The following is a 17,604-nucleotide window of genomic DNA, read 5'->3' as shown; positions in this document are numbered from 1 at the left end:
AGAGATAACTAGACAATTATTTGGGGATGCTGAGGTCCCTTGGTGGAAGCAAGTTTGGAATAAAGTTTCTTGATCCAAGTGCAATTTTTTCATGTGGCTAGTGGCTCACAACCGTTGTCTTACCTAGGATAATCTTTGTAAATGTGGATTTCAGGGCCCCTCTTATTGTGTTTTGTGTGGTAATGGAGAGGAGTCTTTCTCCCATCTGTTCTTCCATTGCTCCTATTCTACTCAGATATGGCACCTTTGGTGGAGCGCTTGGGGTTGCTCTTGTCGGCATGCTTCCTCTTTGCCTGAGTTCTGGGCCCGCTTGGGTACTGCTCCCTTCAAGTCTTCTTTTCTTCATGCTGCTTGGATTGCTAGCCCATCTTTTATGCTTTGGCATATCTGGTTGGAGAGGAATCGTCGCATATTCCAAGATGTTCGGCTTGGTGTTTTGCATCTTTGGTGGAAAATATCACATTCTCTTCAGGAAACTATTCTTGTGAAGTGTGAGCTTGATGGGGGTATGGATCCGGTTGATCTTGCTATCTGTAATCGCCTCAATTTTCATCTGCAGGATGGGGCTCCAGCTCATAGGTTTCCTTCTATGTCCAGGCAGCTTCACCATCAGAGGAAGGGTCAAGTTAACCGGGATGGGCACTGGACTCCTCCTCCCTGTGGAGTTCTGAAAATTAAAACACTGATGGTTCTTCCCGTGGGAATCCTGGTCCGGCTGGTATTGGCGGAGTGGCTCGTTGTAGTTCTGGGGATGTTAAATTTTTCTTCTCAGTTCATAAGGGTGATTATACTAACAATCTAATGGAAGCTCAGGCTATTTTATATGTTGTGGAACAGTGTTGCTTCCGGGGATGGAGTAAGATTATCTGTGAGTCTGATTCCCAAGTGGTGGTGAACATGCTTTCTTCGCAAGAGCTTGAGGATGTTAGTTGGCAGCTGGCCACTGTTGTTAAGCAGATTCTTTTCTTCTCTTCCTCTTTTCAGTTCATTAGGTTCACGTATATTCCTCGTGAATGGAATAGAACTACTGATTGTTTAGCCAAATGGGCATCTAGTCATGATCCGGGTTGGAATATTAGGGATAGGAGGCAATTATCCTTTGAGATGGTGCAAGAATTTGATGATCTTGTTGCTCAGGATCGAGCTCCTTGTTGAGCTCTCCTTGTTGTATTCCTTTCTGTCTTAATAAATTTTTACCCCTCTTTTTGCGAAATTGTTTTAATATCTATTATGACATTTTGCTATTATTTCTTTTCTTTTTTTAATTAAATGTTAAGAATTATGGATAGATTAAGAGTTTCACATACATTGTCACTCATTGTATAATTTTTTTTAATTATAAATATAATTGATGTTGGAATTGGATATCATTGTTAATCTTTAAAATATCAAGATAATAAGAAATATCATAATTGCCATGATGTCAACATTTAATTTATAACAATAATTGACCTTAATGCATTTATAAATTTGACATCGTATAAGATAATGTTATTCTAATACCACTTATCTTAAAATACAAAAACAACATAGTCTATTAAGTCATTCTTCTTTAAATATTCTTATCTTTAATAATATTTATTAATTGCAAGATTTTAAAGGATTAAGTTTTTAGAGTTATTTACTTGCAATGCATTTGGGTAAAAGCACATCTATGTCATTCATACAAACACCTAATTAGTTCAATTGAAAATATTAATTTTATTTTCATTTGGGCATCTAGAATAAGAATTTTCAGATATTTAAATAAACTAGAATTCAAATTACCAAAAGTGCTCCTATTGAATTGAAAGATATTTTTTTATTATATACGTATATATGCATATGTATTACAAATTTTTATTTTTAATTATTATTAAGAAATAATTACTAAATTCTTATTTACAATTTTTTATTTCCATTTAAAATTTATTTGCATAAAAAGAAACTAAACAAGAGCATTCTGTCATTAGCTTTGAAGGCTTTGCAAAAATGTCTGACCTAAACTTTTGGGCTTCACTCATCCTAAGGTTATCATTTACAATTTTGAAAAAATGTTTGCTAAGAATACTTTTCTTAGATGTTCAAACTCAGACCAACAAGTAGCCAACCATCATTCACTTTAGTCGAGACAGGTGTTCTAGTAGCTTAAACTTGGAGGTTTTTTCAAACCATTTTAATTAAACAGTTTCATTAACTCACATAGAAATTGGGGAGGATCTTGGTTTGGCTCTATCTAGTCAACACACATCCTTGTCAGTGTGTATTTATTAATTGCAACTAATGAAGTGTGTGATACTCAAGCATTTGTCTTTGTTGCTTGTAAACTCTGCATCTTACCTTTCTATTGGGCGTTTTGTATTTATCATTGTGATAAGCAGTAAAATATGTCTCTCTATCATTTGTCAGTTTTCTTATCAAAGCTAGATGATTACTCTTGGATGTTTGTATTGGCTAAAAAGCTTGTTGAACGAATTGTCGAGGCTAAGTTGTAGTAGACATACTAAACACTTCCAAAGCATAAGGACAAATGACTTGTTGAAAAATATGTGTCAGCATTTCTACAAACATGTAAGGATAGTATAACACAAAATCAAATCATTTTATACTCACGTAAATCAACAAGTAAAGGATCTTCAATAGGGTAGTAAAGTGTTTGTCTCTCACAACATCGGAATCACCACTACAAAACATGAATCTCGTACAAACAAAATATTTTGCAAGTTTGTCGAAGCAAACAAAAGGAACTGTTAACTTCTCGTTAGGAACATTAATTTTCTTTTCCACAGTTTTGACACTTTCATCAATTGCAGCAGATTTGACGGGTATATCTATTAATGGGCTTCAATAATTTTTAGTCTATCTAATTTGCAATTCTTCTATTTGTATAGAATTGCTGGACGAAATTGGCCTGTAAAATCTCCATGCACAGGTGAGATTAAATCTTTTAAGTACTCAATAAATATGGGATAGTGTACAGGTAAAAAATATCAAGGATAATTATTTTAAACTTTTTATGTTATTGGGAAGATGAACAAATGCATATTTTTACATATCCCAAGTTTTTTCCATTCAGAGTTTTGATGAACAACAGGAGAATAATGAAATGATAAGTGCACAAATTGAAGTATACAAAAATAAACTAAAAACGGTTGTATTTAAATCATCATTATTGTTATGTTTGAAAATTTTATTTATTATATTTTATAAAATTATAAAGAATTGACGATTTAAATATATTTTTAATATTTTCTTTCTTTCTATTTTCTAAAAATCCTTCCAAAAATATTGTACATATTTTTTTATATAACTTTGATACTTCAAAGAATAATATATTTGATAAATATTTAATAAATTTATAAATTTTCTAGCAATAATGGTATGTTTAATTTTTTTTATTAGGAGGAGGAGAAGATGGAGAGGAGGAAGAGACAAATGAGGAGGAGAAGTCAGAGATGGAGGAGGAGGAGAAGAAGAAGAAGGACAAGGAAGAGGATGACATAAAGGAGGGAGAGGAAGAAGAAGAAGACAAATATGACAAAGAAAAAGTAGAAATGTTTATTAATTTTATAAATTTTCTAGGAACAATGATATCTTTTTTTAATATTATAAGGAGGAGGAGATGGATATGAGGAAGAGATAGATGAGAAGGAAGAGGGCAAGCCAAAGATGGAGGAGGAGAAGAACAAGAACAAGGACAAGGAACAGGATGACATAAAGGAGAGGAGGTGGAGGAGGAGAATAGGAGGAAGAAGAAAGGGGGAAGATGAAGCAGACAAAGAAAAAGTAGAGCATAATTGTATACATGGTTATATTTTTTTCTATAGGGTTATTAATACTTACAAACTCAATAGTTTAACACACAAGACACATTTGCACAAGATCAAATATATGTTTCCAATTGATGAATAACTCATATATAGAGTTTCTTATCAACTTGAAACATAGTGAGATATTTCTCATGCATACACATGACTATTGCAACATAAGAAATTTTATTGTCATTGTATCAAAATACATATCATGGAATCTTACAATGGAGTCACTTAAGTTTTAAATAGAATAACAATTACAATAAATCTCTCACATAAGCAATCTATGAAATGTAACTATTGATTGATTCATGAATATACATGAGGACAAATAACTCATTTACATAACTTCAACATAGACTTCATATTAGTGGTTATTCCCTTACATGAAACTACTTCTTTCATTCCTATACAACTTATGAATATGGAACAATCTTTCTATTGCATTGGCAACCATATGCATAGCATCACATATCATTTTCCCCCTTCACAATATTATACAATAAGATAGAATTCCTTTCCACATTACGTAGAACACAATGGAGATTTTTCTATCACAATACATTACAAATTAACATGGGAAAGATTGATTTCTTCAACTATATCACACAATAGCATAACTCTTGATTCTTCAACAATGTCAAGGAGAAGCCCTAATTTCTTCATGGATCCCATAGCACAAACTTACAAATAAAATAAAATCAAGAACCATGGAGGCTCACCTCCCATCCTAGGCTTCTAAGAACCCACCCACCAAGCTATGGGAAACAAGGCTCAAATGGGTTACACTCAAGCAACAACAATGCATAAAACATAGCATTAAAACACATATAAACTCCCTCCCAAAGTTTAACACAATTGATTCTCCATTGGAATCATGAGACATGGGTGAAGGTGGGCTCTCCAAAGAGGAGAATGCCATATCCATACAAGTATACATATTTGCAATTGCATCATACCCTTTCGAGGCTATCAAATTCATCCTCCTCAATACACCAATACAATTATACCTCTCATATCACAAAACAAGGCATATGGCTCCAATGGAACCCATACTCCATGAACAACTAAACCCTCTCTAAGAGGAGAATTTCTCAACTTCATTGTTGAGCCCAACTAACCCCTTCACCCAAGGCTTCTCTTCCCTGTTAAGGGTGAGTGAAGCCTTCGCACCCATTATAAAAACAATGAAAATTTTGCAAAAGAAATCCATCACAAATAATGGCACATACCAACAATCTCAACACAAACACATTACATGAATCCAACACAAACACATTACATGAATCCAACACAAAATGAATAAGAAGAACATTGAGCAAGTGCAATGAGAACTATGGCATGGGCACCAACCTTGGTCTAAGCTAAAGGAAAATAAAAGTTGTTGAAGAGCTCCCTTCTCCTTAGTCCTTCCTCCTCCAAACCCTAATTGTCTCTAAACTTAGAGAGTGGGTGAACGCCCCGCTAGTTTGTCCAAGTCCACTAACAAGACTCTCCCACTATCTCTTTTGGCAAAATCATCAAGCCACTATCTCTTACAACTTTGTCCCCTACCAATTTTGGTACATTTAACTAAGTGGAAAGATGGGGATGAACTCATGGGACAACTCAATTTTTGAATTGGTGGAAGAATGCATTGTTTAAGGGGTTCCCTAGGCTAGCCAAGCACTAAATGGTCAAATTTAGGCCCCTGACATGTTATGCCAACATATGGGTGGCTTATTTTCATAGAAACAACACTTTGGGACCACATATTGACCCTCTAAAATCCTTGTCAAGGTTGAATTCGAATTTCTCTTGATAGTGACCCATCCTATCCTTTCTCCAAGTGGATTTACTTAATCTTTTGAAAAGCAATTAGTTTAAGGTTAAGTGCTACCATGACCAAAACCCTAGGTGAGATGTCATCAACACATAAACAATTACAAGTGTCAAGTGACACATTAAAACACATTACACATGACCATGACATGTCCTTAATGTATTTATGAATTTAAATTTACTACACACATGCAAACCTACATTTACAAAATAAACACATCACAACAAGGCTTTGAATCTTCCAAAGATTCGCCTTGGCTAAATTGTGTCCACATAAGTTTGGACTTTGTTTCCCTAATTAATTTTTCCATGGTTCAACTTCTTGCACACTAAACCAAAGCATCAATAGCCCAATGAAAATTCATATAAAATACATGTATATAGGTGCATGAAGTCTCCACATTAACACACTCAATTATCATAATTAACTTTTAATTCATAATCATTTCATATAGAGCATACCAAAACATTAAAATGTCAGAGGGATGCATATCAACATTAATACTTAATCACATGATCAAATTAGTATTTTGAACCACATCATAATCCAATTCCTTACATAATGGTGAAATAAAGAATATATATTGTTAAATCATCCTACACAAAAGTTAGGTCATATCATAGGTGAAATTCACCAAAATGTAAACATCACAATTAGTATCCTTTATAATTCAATTATATCTAGTATGATTACTAACAATATTTCTTTATAATTTGCTAATGTTGATGACAGAAATGTCATCCTGGGTCGTGGTTTCTCTTGGGAGGAAAGGTTTCCCCTGATGGCCAAACCTTGGTTTTTGGCATTTAATCCGACTACTAAAACTTTTAATAAGATTCCTCTTTGGGTGAGGTTATTGAATCTTCCCCTTCATTTCTAGCAGGATTCAGTCCTAGAGGCTATAGGGGATGCTCTTGGCGATTTCATATTGGTTGATTCAGTTTCTTCCAATGTCTTTAGAACTACGTATGCTCGCATCCTAGCGGAGATGGATACCTCCAAGGGACTTCCAGAAATGTTGAAGTTGGCTTCTCCAAATGGTTCTTGGATTCAACTACTTTGATTATAAGGGTTGTGCTTGTTCTTTTTTGGACACCATTTGGTGCTCCGTTTGTCTGCTTTTTCCTTTTTATAAGCTTCCAGTCCCATAGACCCACGTTGTGGTCTTTTGTTGGACATTAACAAATTTATCTTATCTTATCTTATCATAAGATCGGCCATCTTGCTTCGAGTTGCTCCTCTGACAAGGCTAGATCGAAGAAATCACCTTCTTGGTGGTTGGGGGTTTCGGATGATCACTATACGATTCATAAGGTTTCTATGGAGGTGGATGGTTCGGATAGCTCTTCGCATTTTGATCTCTCTTTGGCTAAGGGTTCTGTTGTTGTTTCTGATGATTCGAAGATTGTCCCTTCTACAATTTTCAATCAAAATGTTGTTTCTGACTCGTTGCTTGCTCTTATCTCTATTGATTCCACTATTGTTCCTTTGACAGCTTTGGATCATAATGTTGTTGTTGTCCCTTTTTCTGTTGCTGACTCTATCTAGAACACTGTTGATGAGGGGTTTTGGGGGGTCAGAAAGGATTGGCAAAAGGCTACTGGGAAGGTAGAGGATGGTTGGACATCTGTAAAAGGAAAAAAAGGCAAATCCTTCGTTCCTCCTTTTGATATGTCTTTACGTTCTCAAAAGACTGGACCAAAATGTAAATCTTGATGGTCTGTAACTTCTTGGGTTGTTTGCCCTCTTGTTGGGCACTTTGGTGTGTCCCTCTATTTTGCCAGGTGGCTTTTTGCAGTTGTGTTTTGATCCCCATTGTTATATCTTTCTTGCCCTTTGTAAAAAGATTCTAGGTCCTTTCAAAACCTGTTTTTACTTAATCAAAACAATATTTCTTTATCATTATGAGATAACACATCATAAGGCATATGGATAACAACGTGAAGTTTGCATCCTATTTGCAAGAGATTGAAACATATCATCATATCTCTATATCTTACTAGCTCCTAATCTTATTTGTGTCATCCAAATTTATAATCGAGCACTAGGGAAGGGGCCTCATAGATTATTTATGTTGACTAGGAAATCACCGCTAAATAATAGAGATACCACAAGTTTTATTGCTAACATTTATTAATGCATGTATGATCATTTTAAAATTCATTCTAATAATTTATATGGGCATTTTTTACAATTTTTCTAATATGGTTAAGGAATGCAATGGCAAAACAAAGAATTATGACGTGATTGAGGTGATTTTGTGTTTATAGGTAGATTTTTCATTGTCCAAGGTCTTCCTATGGCTTATGTTGTTTCTATCAACAAACTCAAAGAAATGGTTGTGCAATTTTAACTCACTTTGCCCTTTGTAGATGTTAAAGCTTTTAAACACCTTTTTTCCCCTTGTTTATAGAGGTCAATTTTGGACATTTGTTGTTTGATTGTAGTAGTCCAAATGATTAATAGATATGTTGATAACTGGATGGTTTTATAGTCCATCTATTTAAGTGTTTGTACTACTTACACTTTAAAATCCTACATTACTTAATAGAAATATAATCCTATTTGCATTTCTTATGCAACAACATAATTTTGTTTACATGAAATGTCAATTTATAGTTGGCACCAAAAATTCTAGTTTGAACTACCCTGAGTTTGAACACATATAACCAGAGCTAGTACCACACTTGAACAAATGTACTCTAACCAAAGCCATTACCAAACTAGAACCTTGAGTGCAAATGAGTGAGAGATATCACTCAATTGTTGAGGATTGGTTGTAGAGTTTTCATAGCATTGTTAAAATCTTCTATATCTTGACATGTCTTGCATGGTTAATGTTAGCATCACTTCGTGGATTTTGTTTGATGACAATGATAGTTTAAATTAGTTACTAATATTGTTGATCGCATAAATTGTAACATGTGATCAATACAAAAGATCAAAAATTGGTATAACCCTTGGGCCTCTAAAAGAACAAGTGCTAGTTATTTTGATTTTTTTAAATGAAAATGAAATAAACCCTATAGCAAAAATATGAAGAATTGGTTTTTTAAAAATAATATAGCTCAAAAATCCAAAATAATAACAAAATGACTGCTAAACATTATAAATATTGTTTAATATTCTTAAATGCACGATTTTCTAAGGAAACAAATGATTTTAAATGGAGAGAAAACAGAAGTCTCCGCTAATAAAGGCAGGACTAAAAATTCAACGAGTCCGGATTCCCTAGCAATTTCCTGCATAACGAGTACGTGCCTTAAAATCTGCTCAAAAATGCTCGATCCTTGGGTCAGCTCCAATAAGTCTTAGTATATGATCACTCCCATACCCAAACGTGGTTTAGGTCATTATCACTACTGGTATTTGCTGTGTTTTGAGTTGTTCTATACTATTTTGGAGGTACTTCTTAACGCTGTATCTCTTTTAATGTAAATGATTCAAGGCGCTTCCTAAACCTTGCTTGCTTTGTGACGTGAATATCAGGATTTAACTGTGTGATTTTTGAGTCAAACTCGATGACCCATGTTTCATGAGTAGTGATTCAACATGAATCCATCTCTCATGAGAATAAATGGAACACTTAGCACTCATTGGATCTAGATGATGCTCACAGGGGTGAAGCACCGGGACTTCCCGGGAGGTCACCCATCCTCCAACCTGAGCGCGCTTAACTACAGAGTTTCCTCTACAGTTAAACCCAAAGTTTGCAACCCCATTTGCAAAACCTTCACCAAGTGTTGTGCCTTATGAACCATTCATTAGAAAGCCCCTTAAGCTCAAAGTAGGAGATGATTTCCACAGCTAGTCAAATTGTGATGTGAATATCAGGGTTTAACTGTGTAATTTTTGAGTCAAACTCGATGACCCATGTTTCATGAGTAGTGATTCAACATGAATCCATCTCTCATGAGAATAAATGGAACACTTAGCACTCATTGGATCTAGGTGATGCTCATAGGGGTGAAGCACTCGGACTTCCCAGGAGGTCACCCATCCCAGTACTACTCCAGCCTAAGCGCGCTTAACTACAGAGTTTCCTCCATAGTTAAACCCAAAGCTTGCAACCCCATTTGCAAAACCTTCACCAAGTGTTGTGCCTTATGAACCATTCATTAGAAAGCCCCTTAAGCTCATCAATTGATAAGTAGGAGATGATTTCCATAGCTAGTCAAATTGTGATGGGTTAAAAATTGTATAAATTGTATAAATTGAAAAAACAAACGCCGATTGCACAATCATAAACTGAGCGGTACTTATTAATAAACAATGTAATAGTTTTAAAAATAACACCTCCGACACCATGATGCTTATGACCACTCCTAATGATTGATTGGAAGGAAAAAGCTTTAAAGGTAAAAGAGAGTTGATTGAAAATGGACGTGGCTATCTGATATTGACTAATTTTCAAAAAATCAAAAATATCATAGATTTTTCTAAAAGTTTCTGTATTTTGTCTTCATGATCTGCACAGTTTGTAGTCGGAAAAAAACAAATTTGAAAAAAAAGGCTACATTTTCGTGAAACTGAAAAAACAAGTTTGACTTTGTTTTGTCTTTAGTACAGTTATCTGAAAATTAGCTTGTCCCATTTAAAATAGCCTAGTCTTCCAATAGTGTAAAGTTTGTAAAGTTAGTTGTTAACACCTCAATGTTTCCCAGGTGATGCTAGACATAACTTGCTATACCAACTTTTCTTCATGCCTAAAAATTTGAATTGTCATGAATAGACACCAGTGGAGGACAAGAAGATTGCAAATACGTAATGTAAACCAGAACACTTGAACTTTTATCGGTGGACGATAACTTATTTAGCGATTTAAATAAAGACACCAACAATAACTGTAATGATTAAAAACATTTATTGTCACACATGTATATATAACGTTAAAAGACTTTATAAATTAGAAACCACTTCAATTTTTCCTAAAGAAACGGAGACACCAAACCTTCCAACCCCAAATTGTTATCATCCATGTTACAATAACGCATATAAATACAGATGAAATGAAACCAAATCATTGGGAGAACAAGGAGAAATCATTTTTAGTTGATACTTTGAGCTCCAGAGGAGTTCTATGTATTTGTTTTAAATTCATCAACTGCACTTCTGTATAATAAGCACCATGTTTTGAAGGGCACTGACGGTGTGCTGAGTAGACATAGCGACATTTAATGAAATTAAGATCAAAATTGACAAATAATGTGAACTTAAGCGTGATCTAATATCAACAGCTAAACTTAAATTTGAGACCAAATGCTGTGACTTGACATGGTATAAAAGTAGTGATGAGAACATATTTTAAAAAAAATCGGGTATGTCCATATTAAACAAATAATACCGTAGTTTCCTTGGAATTTAACTCTAAATGTACATGATAATTAAGCTTGGGTTTCTTCGACAATATAAAGGAAAATACATTGTCAATCAAAACAGCCTAATTGACAATGTACACAGAGCCCTATATACTAGTCGAATGAATAAATTGTCAGCATACTATTAGATAGCTCTGTTTTGCAATCCAGTACTCATGAAAAGCAGCCATTGTTCCCGTCCTGCTATTACCTTGAACAAATAAAGAACAATTATTCCCATGAATCTCCGAATATTTTGATCCCATGTCTCTTTTCTTATAATCAATTTCAGTACCTCATCATGGGATACCTCATCCTCAAATGTATCAGCAATTCCAGATAATCTTTGTACCATTGATTCTCTCAGCTGAGACAGACATTGCGTCCGTTGTTTTAATAGTCCCTGATCAATGATAACCGTGAAATCTTCCAAAGATTTCAGGGCCGTCTCCAGGAGACCGCCAAAATATCTGATATTTGTCCAACGTACCATCATTTGTTTCAAATCTTCCCGGTGTTCATCTTTGAATCCTACTGCTTTCCAACTTTCTACAACTCTTCTAAATTCTCCCAGTAGTTCAGGTTGAGGTTCTTCTGCTTTCCAGCTTTCCAACACTCTTTCCATATATTCCATCTGCTGAGCTTCTATTTCAGACATAGATGCAATCATACCTTCCAACACAGTATCTACTGGGTGTTCAGCTTTAAACCCTACTGCTTTCCAACCTGAGCCGACTCTTTTAAAATCCACCAGTACTTCATCTCCAGCTCCTGCCTTCCAGCTTTCCAACTGTCTGTCCACTTGTTCCATAGGTTTAACTTCAGACAAACATGCAGTTAAATCTTCCCACACGGGATATGCCGGAAGTTCAGCTTCAGGTTGTTGTGCTTTCGAACTTTTTAACACTCTTTTGGTATCTTCTGAGCGTTCAGCTTCAGCTTCAGTTTCAGATTCTTCTCTTTCACAACTTCCTAAAACTTCTTTAAGAATTCTCACAAATCCAGCTCGAATTCGTACGCTCCAAGTTTCCTCCACTCTTTCCATGTCATCTAAGTGTTCAGCTTCCCAACTTTCTAGCACTCCTTTACAAATTTTCTCGATTTCAACTCGATTTACTCTTGCTTTCCAACTTTCTGCCACACTTTTCTTATCTTTCTGGTGTTCAGCTGCAGCGTTAGGTCCTCCTCCTTTCCAACTGTCTCCAACTCCTTTCATACCTTCCGAATGCTCAGCTTCAGGTCCTTCTGCTTTCCAACTTTCTGCCGCTCTGTCCATATCTTTCAGGTGTTCAGCTTGAAATTCATTTTGGGCCTTTATAAGAAATTCAACTAGTTCTATGAAAGCTTGCAGACGTTCTTTATAAATTTCTAGAACAATCATTGCCTGTCATAAAAAAATATATATATATTAGTACTACGAAACTTCCAGGTATCTGTGCAAAGCTAGAAATAGGTAAACGACTAACAAATGATTGGCCCGCAGAGACATTATTTTACTCTATAGAATACAATAGGCTTTCACTTTCCCAAGTGAAACTAATATAAATCATCTCAAGGAAAATTAAAGGTCAAACATGCCATGGTAACAGTGTGGTTGATCATATTTTTTACTCATTTAGGGCTATTTCTAGCGAACTGGAGTTAGAAATTGGGAGATTCCCTACAACAAGAAGAAAAACAAGAGTTCTAAGAGAGCTGCAGTCGCTGTCTTATGATAGGGTTGGAAGGGGAAGATAGTGAATGGTAGTTGTCATTGTATAAGTATTATTCTGAAATAAAAATAGTTGCTGAATAGTAGAAATTATTCTGAAATAAAAATAATTGCTAAATAGTAGAAAATGATCAATAGATGTGATTGAATTTAACCATTTTGTATATATGACAATTGATATAGAACACCAAATTTTTCTTTGAAAAAATTAAAACACTAAATACATATAATGACCATAACCATGAATCAATTTTGAATTTTCATTTATTATCACTGACATTTCAACTTCTCTCTATATATTACAAAATATTTCAAATTTAAGAACATGAGTCATGATCAATCATCTAAATAAAATTTAATTTTAAAAAAATTCAAATTAATTTTTATTATAAAATTATTTATTGTGTGCATTTGAAACTATATCTTTACATCAAATTCAAATTAAACTCAAACAAATTTTTTTAAGAAATTCCTTTGATATTTTTTACATATTTTTCTATTAAAAATAAATAAGCAACTTACACTATTTTAATTCAAATTCTCCCAATAATGAAAATATTTTTTAAAATTTATACTTATTTGAAACAAAATATTTATTTATTAGATATCTTTAGATTATGTTAAAAAAGTTATCTTTGTAATACTAAACTTTGATATCTAATTAAATTTATCATTATACTATCTAATTTAGAGTCGTAATTAAATACTTTCCAGCACACTAGTAACCAGTAACAAATTCCAAATAGTTATTACATTTAATTGTATGACATTGAATGTGTGATATTATAAGTTACCAATTTTATGATTAAATTATTTTATAATGTAAATGTAATCATCAGAGATTAGGTAATAATTTTTTTTTACCTCAGTTTTTAATTCTTTTTCTAATACCAACATTTTATCCCCAGCATAAGATTTCAGTGTACTGCAAGTAGAGATGTCCTCCTCAAAGTGACTTCAACCAGATTTTTTTTTGTTGATGAACAAAATAGTAAATTTTCGGCACAAATTTCTACCGTCAATTATTTTGGTTGATGATAAAATCACAAATTTCCAGTTAAAAAGATGTTAGACATCCACTTTCTGGTCAGTTTCACCATCTGTTGTTCCTGTCACTTTCGTCATTAAATGCACTGCATTTAAATCATGTATATCTTGTCATTGATTTTTTATTTTTTTTAAATTTAAACGCAAAAAGACCCCAGCAAAATTATCCTTCACCAATCAAAATTTTGAAATTTCTACCAAGAAAATATTTTTTAAATAAACATGCATCAAACTTTATAGATTTTGAATTTTTGAACTCCAAAAATTAATTCAACATGGAAACTGGGAACATTAGTTCTAAGGCAGGGACTAATAACAAAAAAAATATATAGTATCACAAATTTCCATATGTAATTAGACAAATAAATAACATTAGTATTAGGTCAAATAAAATTAAAGATATAACATTATGATACATGAGAACTAAGAATTTTTAGGATAACAATTGAAATAAAATTTTAAAAAAGTATACATGTATCTCTATCATAAAAATAGTAATTATTTGTCCCTGCCTTAGGGTATTAAATTCTAATGATTCCACAGGTTGATGTTCAATTAGTTTAACAGTAAGGAAAATTCAAGATTCTAAGGTTCCGAAGTCTTTAGTTTTAAAGTGAATTATTGATCACTAATTCCTATTTTTCTATTGGTTGTTGCCAATATTGCTGGGGATAAAATTATTTTCTGACCCCAGAAAAACAACTAATATATACAAAAATAAAATTATTTTCTGACTGGTTCACTATGGACAGATGGCAAGAAATGATGGAAAGGGTACTTCCAATAATAAATTTGCGTGGTTCAAAAGGGAAAGTAAATCGAAGTATATGATTCGAGTGTAATTTTTATTATTTACTTTATCATTTTTTCATACTGGACACCGAGTAATAATTCAAATTTCAAAAGGCTTCGGCTTCTTGGAGATGATGATATTGAGTGGTATAGGGGTAACAGCAATTGGCACGTGATAACAAATCCGAGAAGTGACACAGGTATTCATGACAGTAAAGGCTTTTATGAGTATTTTGTGCAACTTATTTTTTCACGTAAGTGTGACTATGTTTTTAAAATTTACCTCTGGTCTAGAGCTTTGAAAGGTGTGAGAATTGTGGTGAAGGGTTCTGCGATGGGGGCAGATCTGTTGCATATTGAGTCTTCGATGATAGAGGAGAGTGCCCATAAACCCCTAACCTGGTACATACTTAAGGGGATTGGTCTTGTTCATGGAGGCGCTAAATGGTTTTGATGAGAGTTGCTCTCAGCAATTTGTGAATTCCTGGGATGATAGAAAGGTGACGATTAATGGTATTACGTTTCAGGTGTCGGAGGAAATTATTTCTTTGGCGGTGGGCCTTGCAATGAAAGGGAGAAAATGGCAAAAGGTGACTAGGGTTGCGGACAAAGCAAGTCTAAATCGCTTCTTTCAAGAAGGTGAAGAACTCATTCGTCATCGACAAGGGTTTCTACGTGATAAGCTTCTAGAGCCATGGAATGAAGATTGTTTGGTACTAATGAAATATCTCACCTTAGAAGGGAGGTATGGTGTGTGCTACTATTACCATTTTCCCCTCCTAAATCATTTCCGCCATCGTGATTATATTTCTATTCCTTTCTTCCTATTACATGAATTAGTTGATACTATTTCTGATGTTAAGGAAAAGATGAAAAAGGGGGTTAATTATAAAATCCTTCACTAGAGTTTGATGTTCTGCCTTTACCAATCCATTTGGCATTGTTAACCCCTAGAATTGTGGAGGCTGATATCTCGACCCTTCGTAACCCCCGCCCTCACCATATCCCTCTGAGAATTACTAGCCCTAGAGCCCCTAGCCCCCAACCATCACCCAATGGGTCCCCTGAGGAGAGACAAATTACCCCTCCTGGTAAAAAAGTGAAAACGGAGAAAGGGAAGGAGGAGCTGGAGGAGTCGGAAGAAGAGGCTAGAGGTGGAATTCAAGGTCTGGAAGAATTTCAAAAACGAATGCCAAAAAGAAAATGAGGTCCACTGCTTCACAGGAGGAGGATTCAGATTCTAAGGAGACAACCCACCCCAAACAAAGAGTGAAACAATTGATGTTGAACTATGGCTTGGGGAATGAAGAGGATAAGGAGGTGGAAATTTCGAACTCTTCTATGTCAGGCTCGGGTGGTGAGGATAAGGAGAGCAAAGAGATGACCCATGTCTCCACTTCTATTACCATGGGTATGGTGGACCTCACGTAGGATCAGTTCCTAAAAATGGTGGAAAAGGCCCCCTCCCCTACGACGGTGTCATCTCTGGCTAGAGCGATACTTAAAGAAAAGAGTACTTCAAACCCCTCGGTTTTGCAGGATAAAGGCAAGGACATGGTGGTGGGCAATTCGGGTGGTAAGCTCAAGGATACTGAGGAGACCCACAATGTGGAGGTTAAAGACCTGAGAGATTGGATGTAGGCTCTGGAGGAGAGGGTCAAACTTCTGGGAAAGTTTACCATCAAGGTGACACACACGACGGCCACCACCCTGCACCTACTGAAGGATAACCAAGAGGAGGATTTGACTCACAAGGACTCCAGGATGCTCTTTGATTTCTTGGCAGAAGATTGGGCCAACATCCTTCTCAAAGGGAAGGATGAGAAGAAGTCCAATTAGGACCTACTCCCCTTTGTTTTATGTGTTTGTTGATTTTCTAGTTTAAGGACTTTGTTTGTTTAAAGGTCGTTTTGCCTTTGTTTAAAATCTCCTTTCTTTTAAGTAGTACTGTTTCAGGTCTTCTTAGTAGGATGCCTAGTAGTTTTTATTATTATGCTTCTTTGAATGATGTTTTTGTTTTGTTAAGCAGTAGTAGGGGGTAATCTTTTGTTTGAATAGTAATCTGCTGGTTGCAGGCCAATTTGTCTTATGTAAGGGCCAGCCCCCTTGTTTTGGCTGCTTTATTATTCAAAAATCAATGGATAAACATGAAATGAATTAGTTGGCAACAATTATTGTTCATTTGGGACTATACGCCATAGTGTCATGTGCTGAGGAAGTTTTGGTTTTTATCTTGAGAACAATCTAGATATTTCTTGCCGCCTTGACAGAATATAGGTTAGGATTTTTTGATCTTATGATCTAGCTGCAACATGCTATTCATCGTGGAATGTCTTAAGAGCACCGAAGATTATTGTGACAAGGATTTTGGTGATAGTTTGCAATCCTTGTCATGCTTGAAAAAATCATCTTTGCTGGTATATTTTGCTTTATGTAGATTAAAATTGGAAATTGTCATCTTCATTGATGCTTCTAAATTTTAAAATTTCTCATGGCTAGTTATGACTTGTTGATGGTCTCTTATGGATTGTTTCAATTCCCCGTTCTACTACTTCTAAATACCATTATCAAATTCCGCTTCTTGCATTCTAAGTTGTTTGCATGCAAAACCCCAATCTACAGTCACGTGGAGTATTCCCAACCACGAAAGTCATCCAGAACCGGCATGAGGAAAGCTAGCTCGTTCTCGTCCTACTCCAAGTTCCAAGTCCACCTTGCACATATCAACACCATTAGTGGTGAGAGCCAAGCCGCAACCATAACCCACTAATGTCCCAGCATTGGTCATGTCTCTTTTTCTGCAAATTTTTTACAATTTTTTCTTGATTTGGGCGAAATGGGTCATTCAAATTGAATGATTTATCTATCGAAATGGGTCTTTCAAGTTAAATGTTTATTTATCTTCAGGCTGAGGGATTAGAAAATACGTACAAGTCTTCAAGAAGGAAAAGAGAAATCCCAAGTCCTTGTTGAACATGTCAAAATGTAGACATTACCATGGTAGGGATGGTCTAAAACAAATTAAAGGTAAAATGTTCTGGTGAATAAAGTATCACTGTGGGCAGTATACTCCCCTTTTGAAAC

The 17,604-nt window shown here is 34.9% G+C and overlaps 1 protein-coding gene across 1 annotated transcript in view; it reads right to left on the bottom strand.

Annotated features, from left to right (window-relative positions):
* Positions 1-10,915: 10,915 nt before the first annotated feature.
* Positions 10,916-17,604, bottom strand: part of LOC149547793 (uncharacterized) — an 85,877-nt gene continuing 79,188 nt past the window's right edge. Inside the window, exon 5 of the mRNA XM_089791842.1 lies at positions 10,916-12,354. Within this exon, the coding sequence (XP_089647968.1) occupies positions 11,116-12,354 (1,239 nt within the window). The 3' untranslated portion in view covers positions 10,916-11,115. The remainder of the gene's footprint in view (positions 12,355-17,604) is intronic.

The sequence above is a fragment of the Cupressus sempervirens genome, chromosome 7 (genome assembly GCF_028749045.1).
Source record: "Cupressus sempervirens isolate cs-2001-9-10 chromosome 7, ASM2874904v1, whole genome shotgun sequence".
Classification (NCBI taxonomy): Eukaryota; Viridiplantae; Streptophyta; class Pinopsida; order Cupressales; family Cupressaceae; genus Cupressus; species Cupressus sempervirens.
Note: the sequence above shows the minus strand (reverse complement) of the source record. Positions and strands in the feature narration are given on the sequence as shown.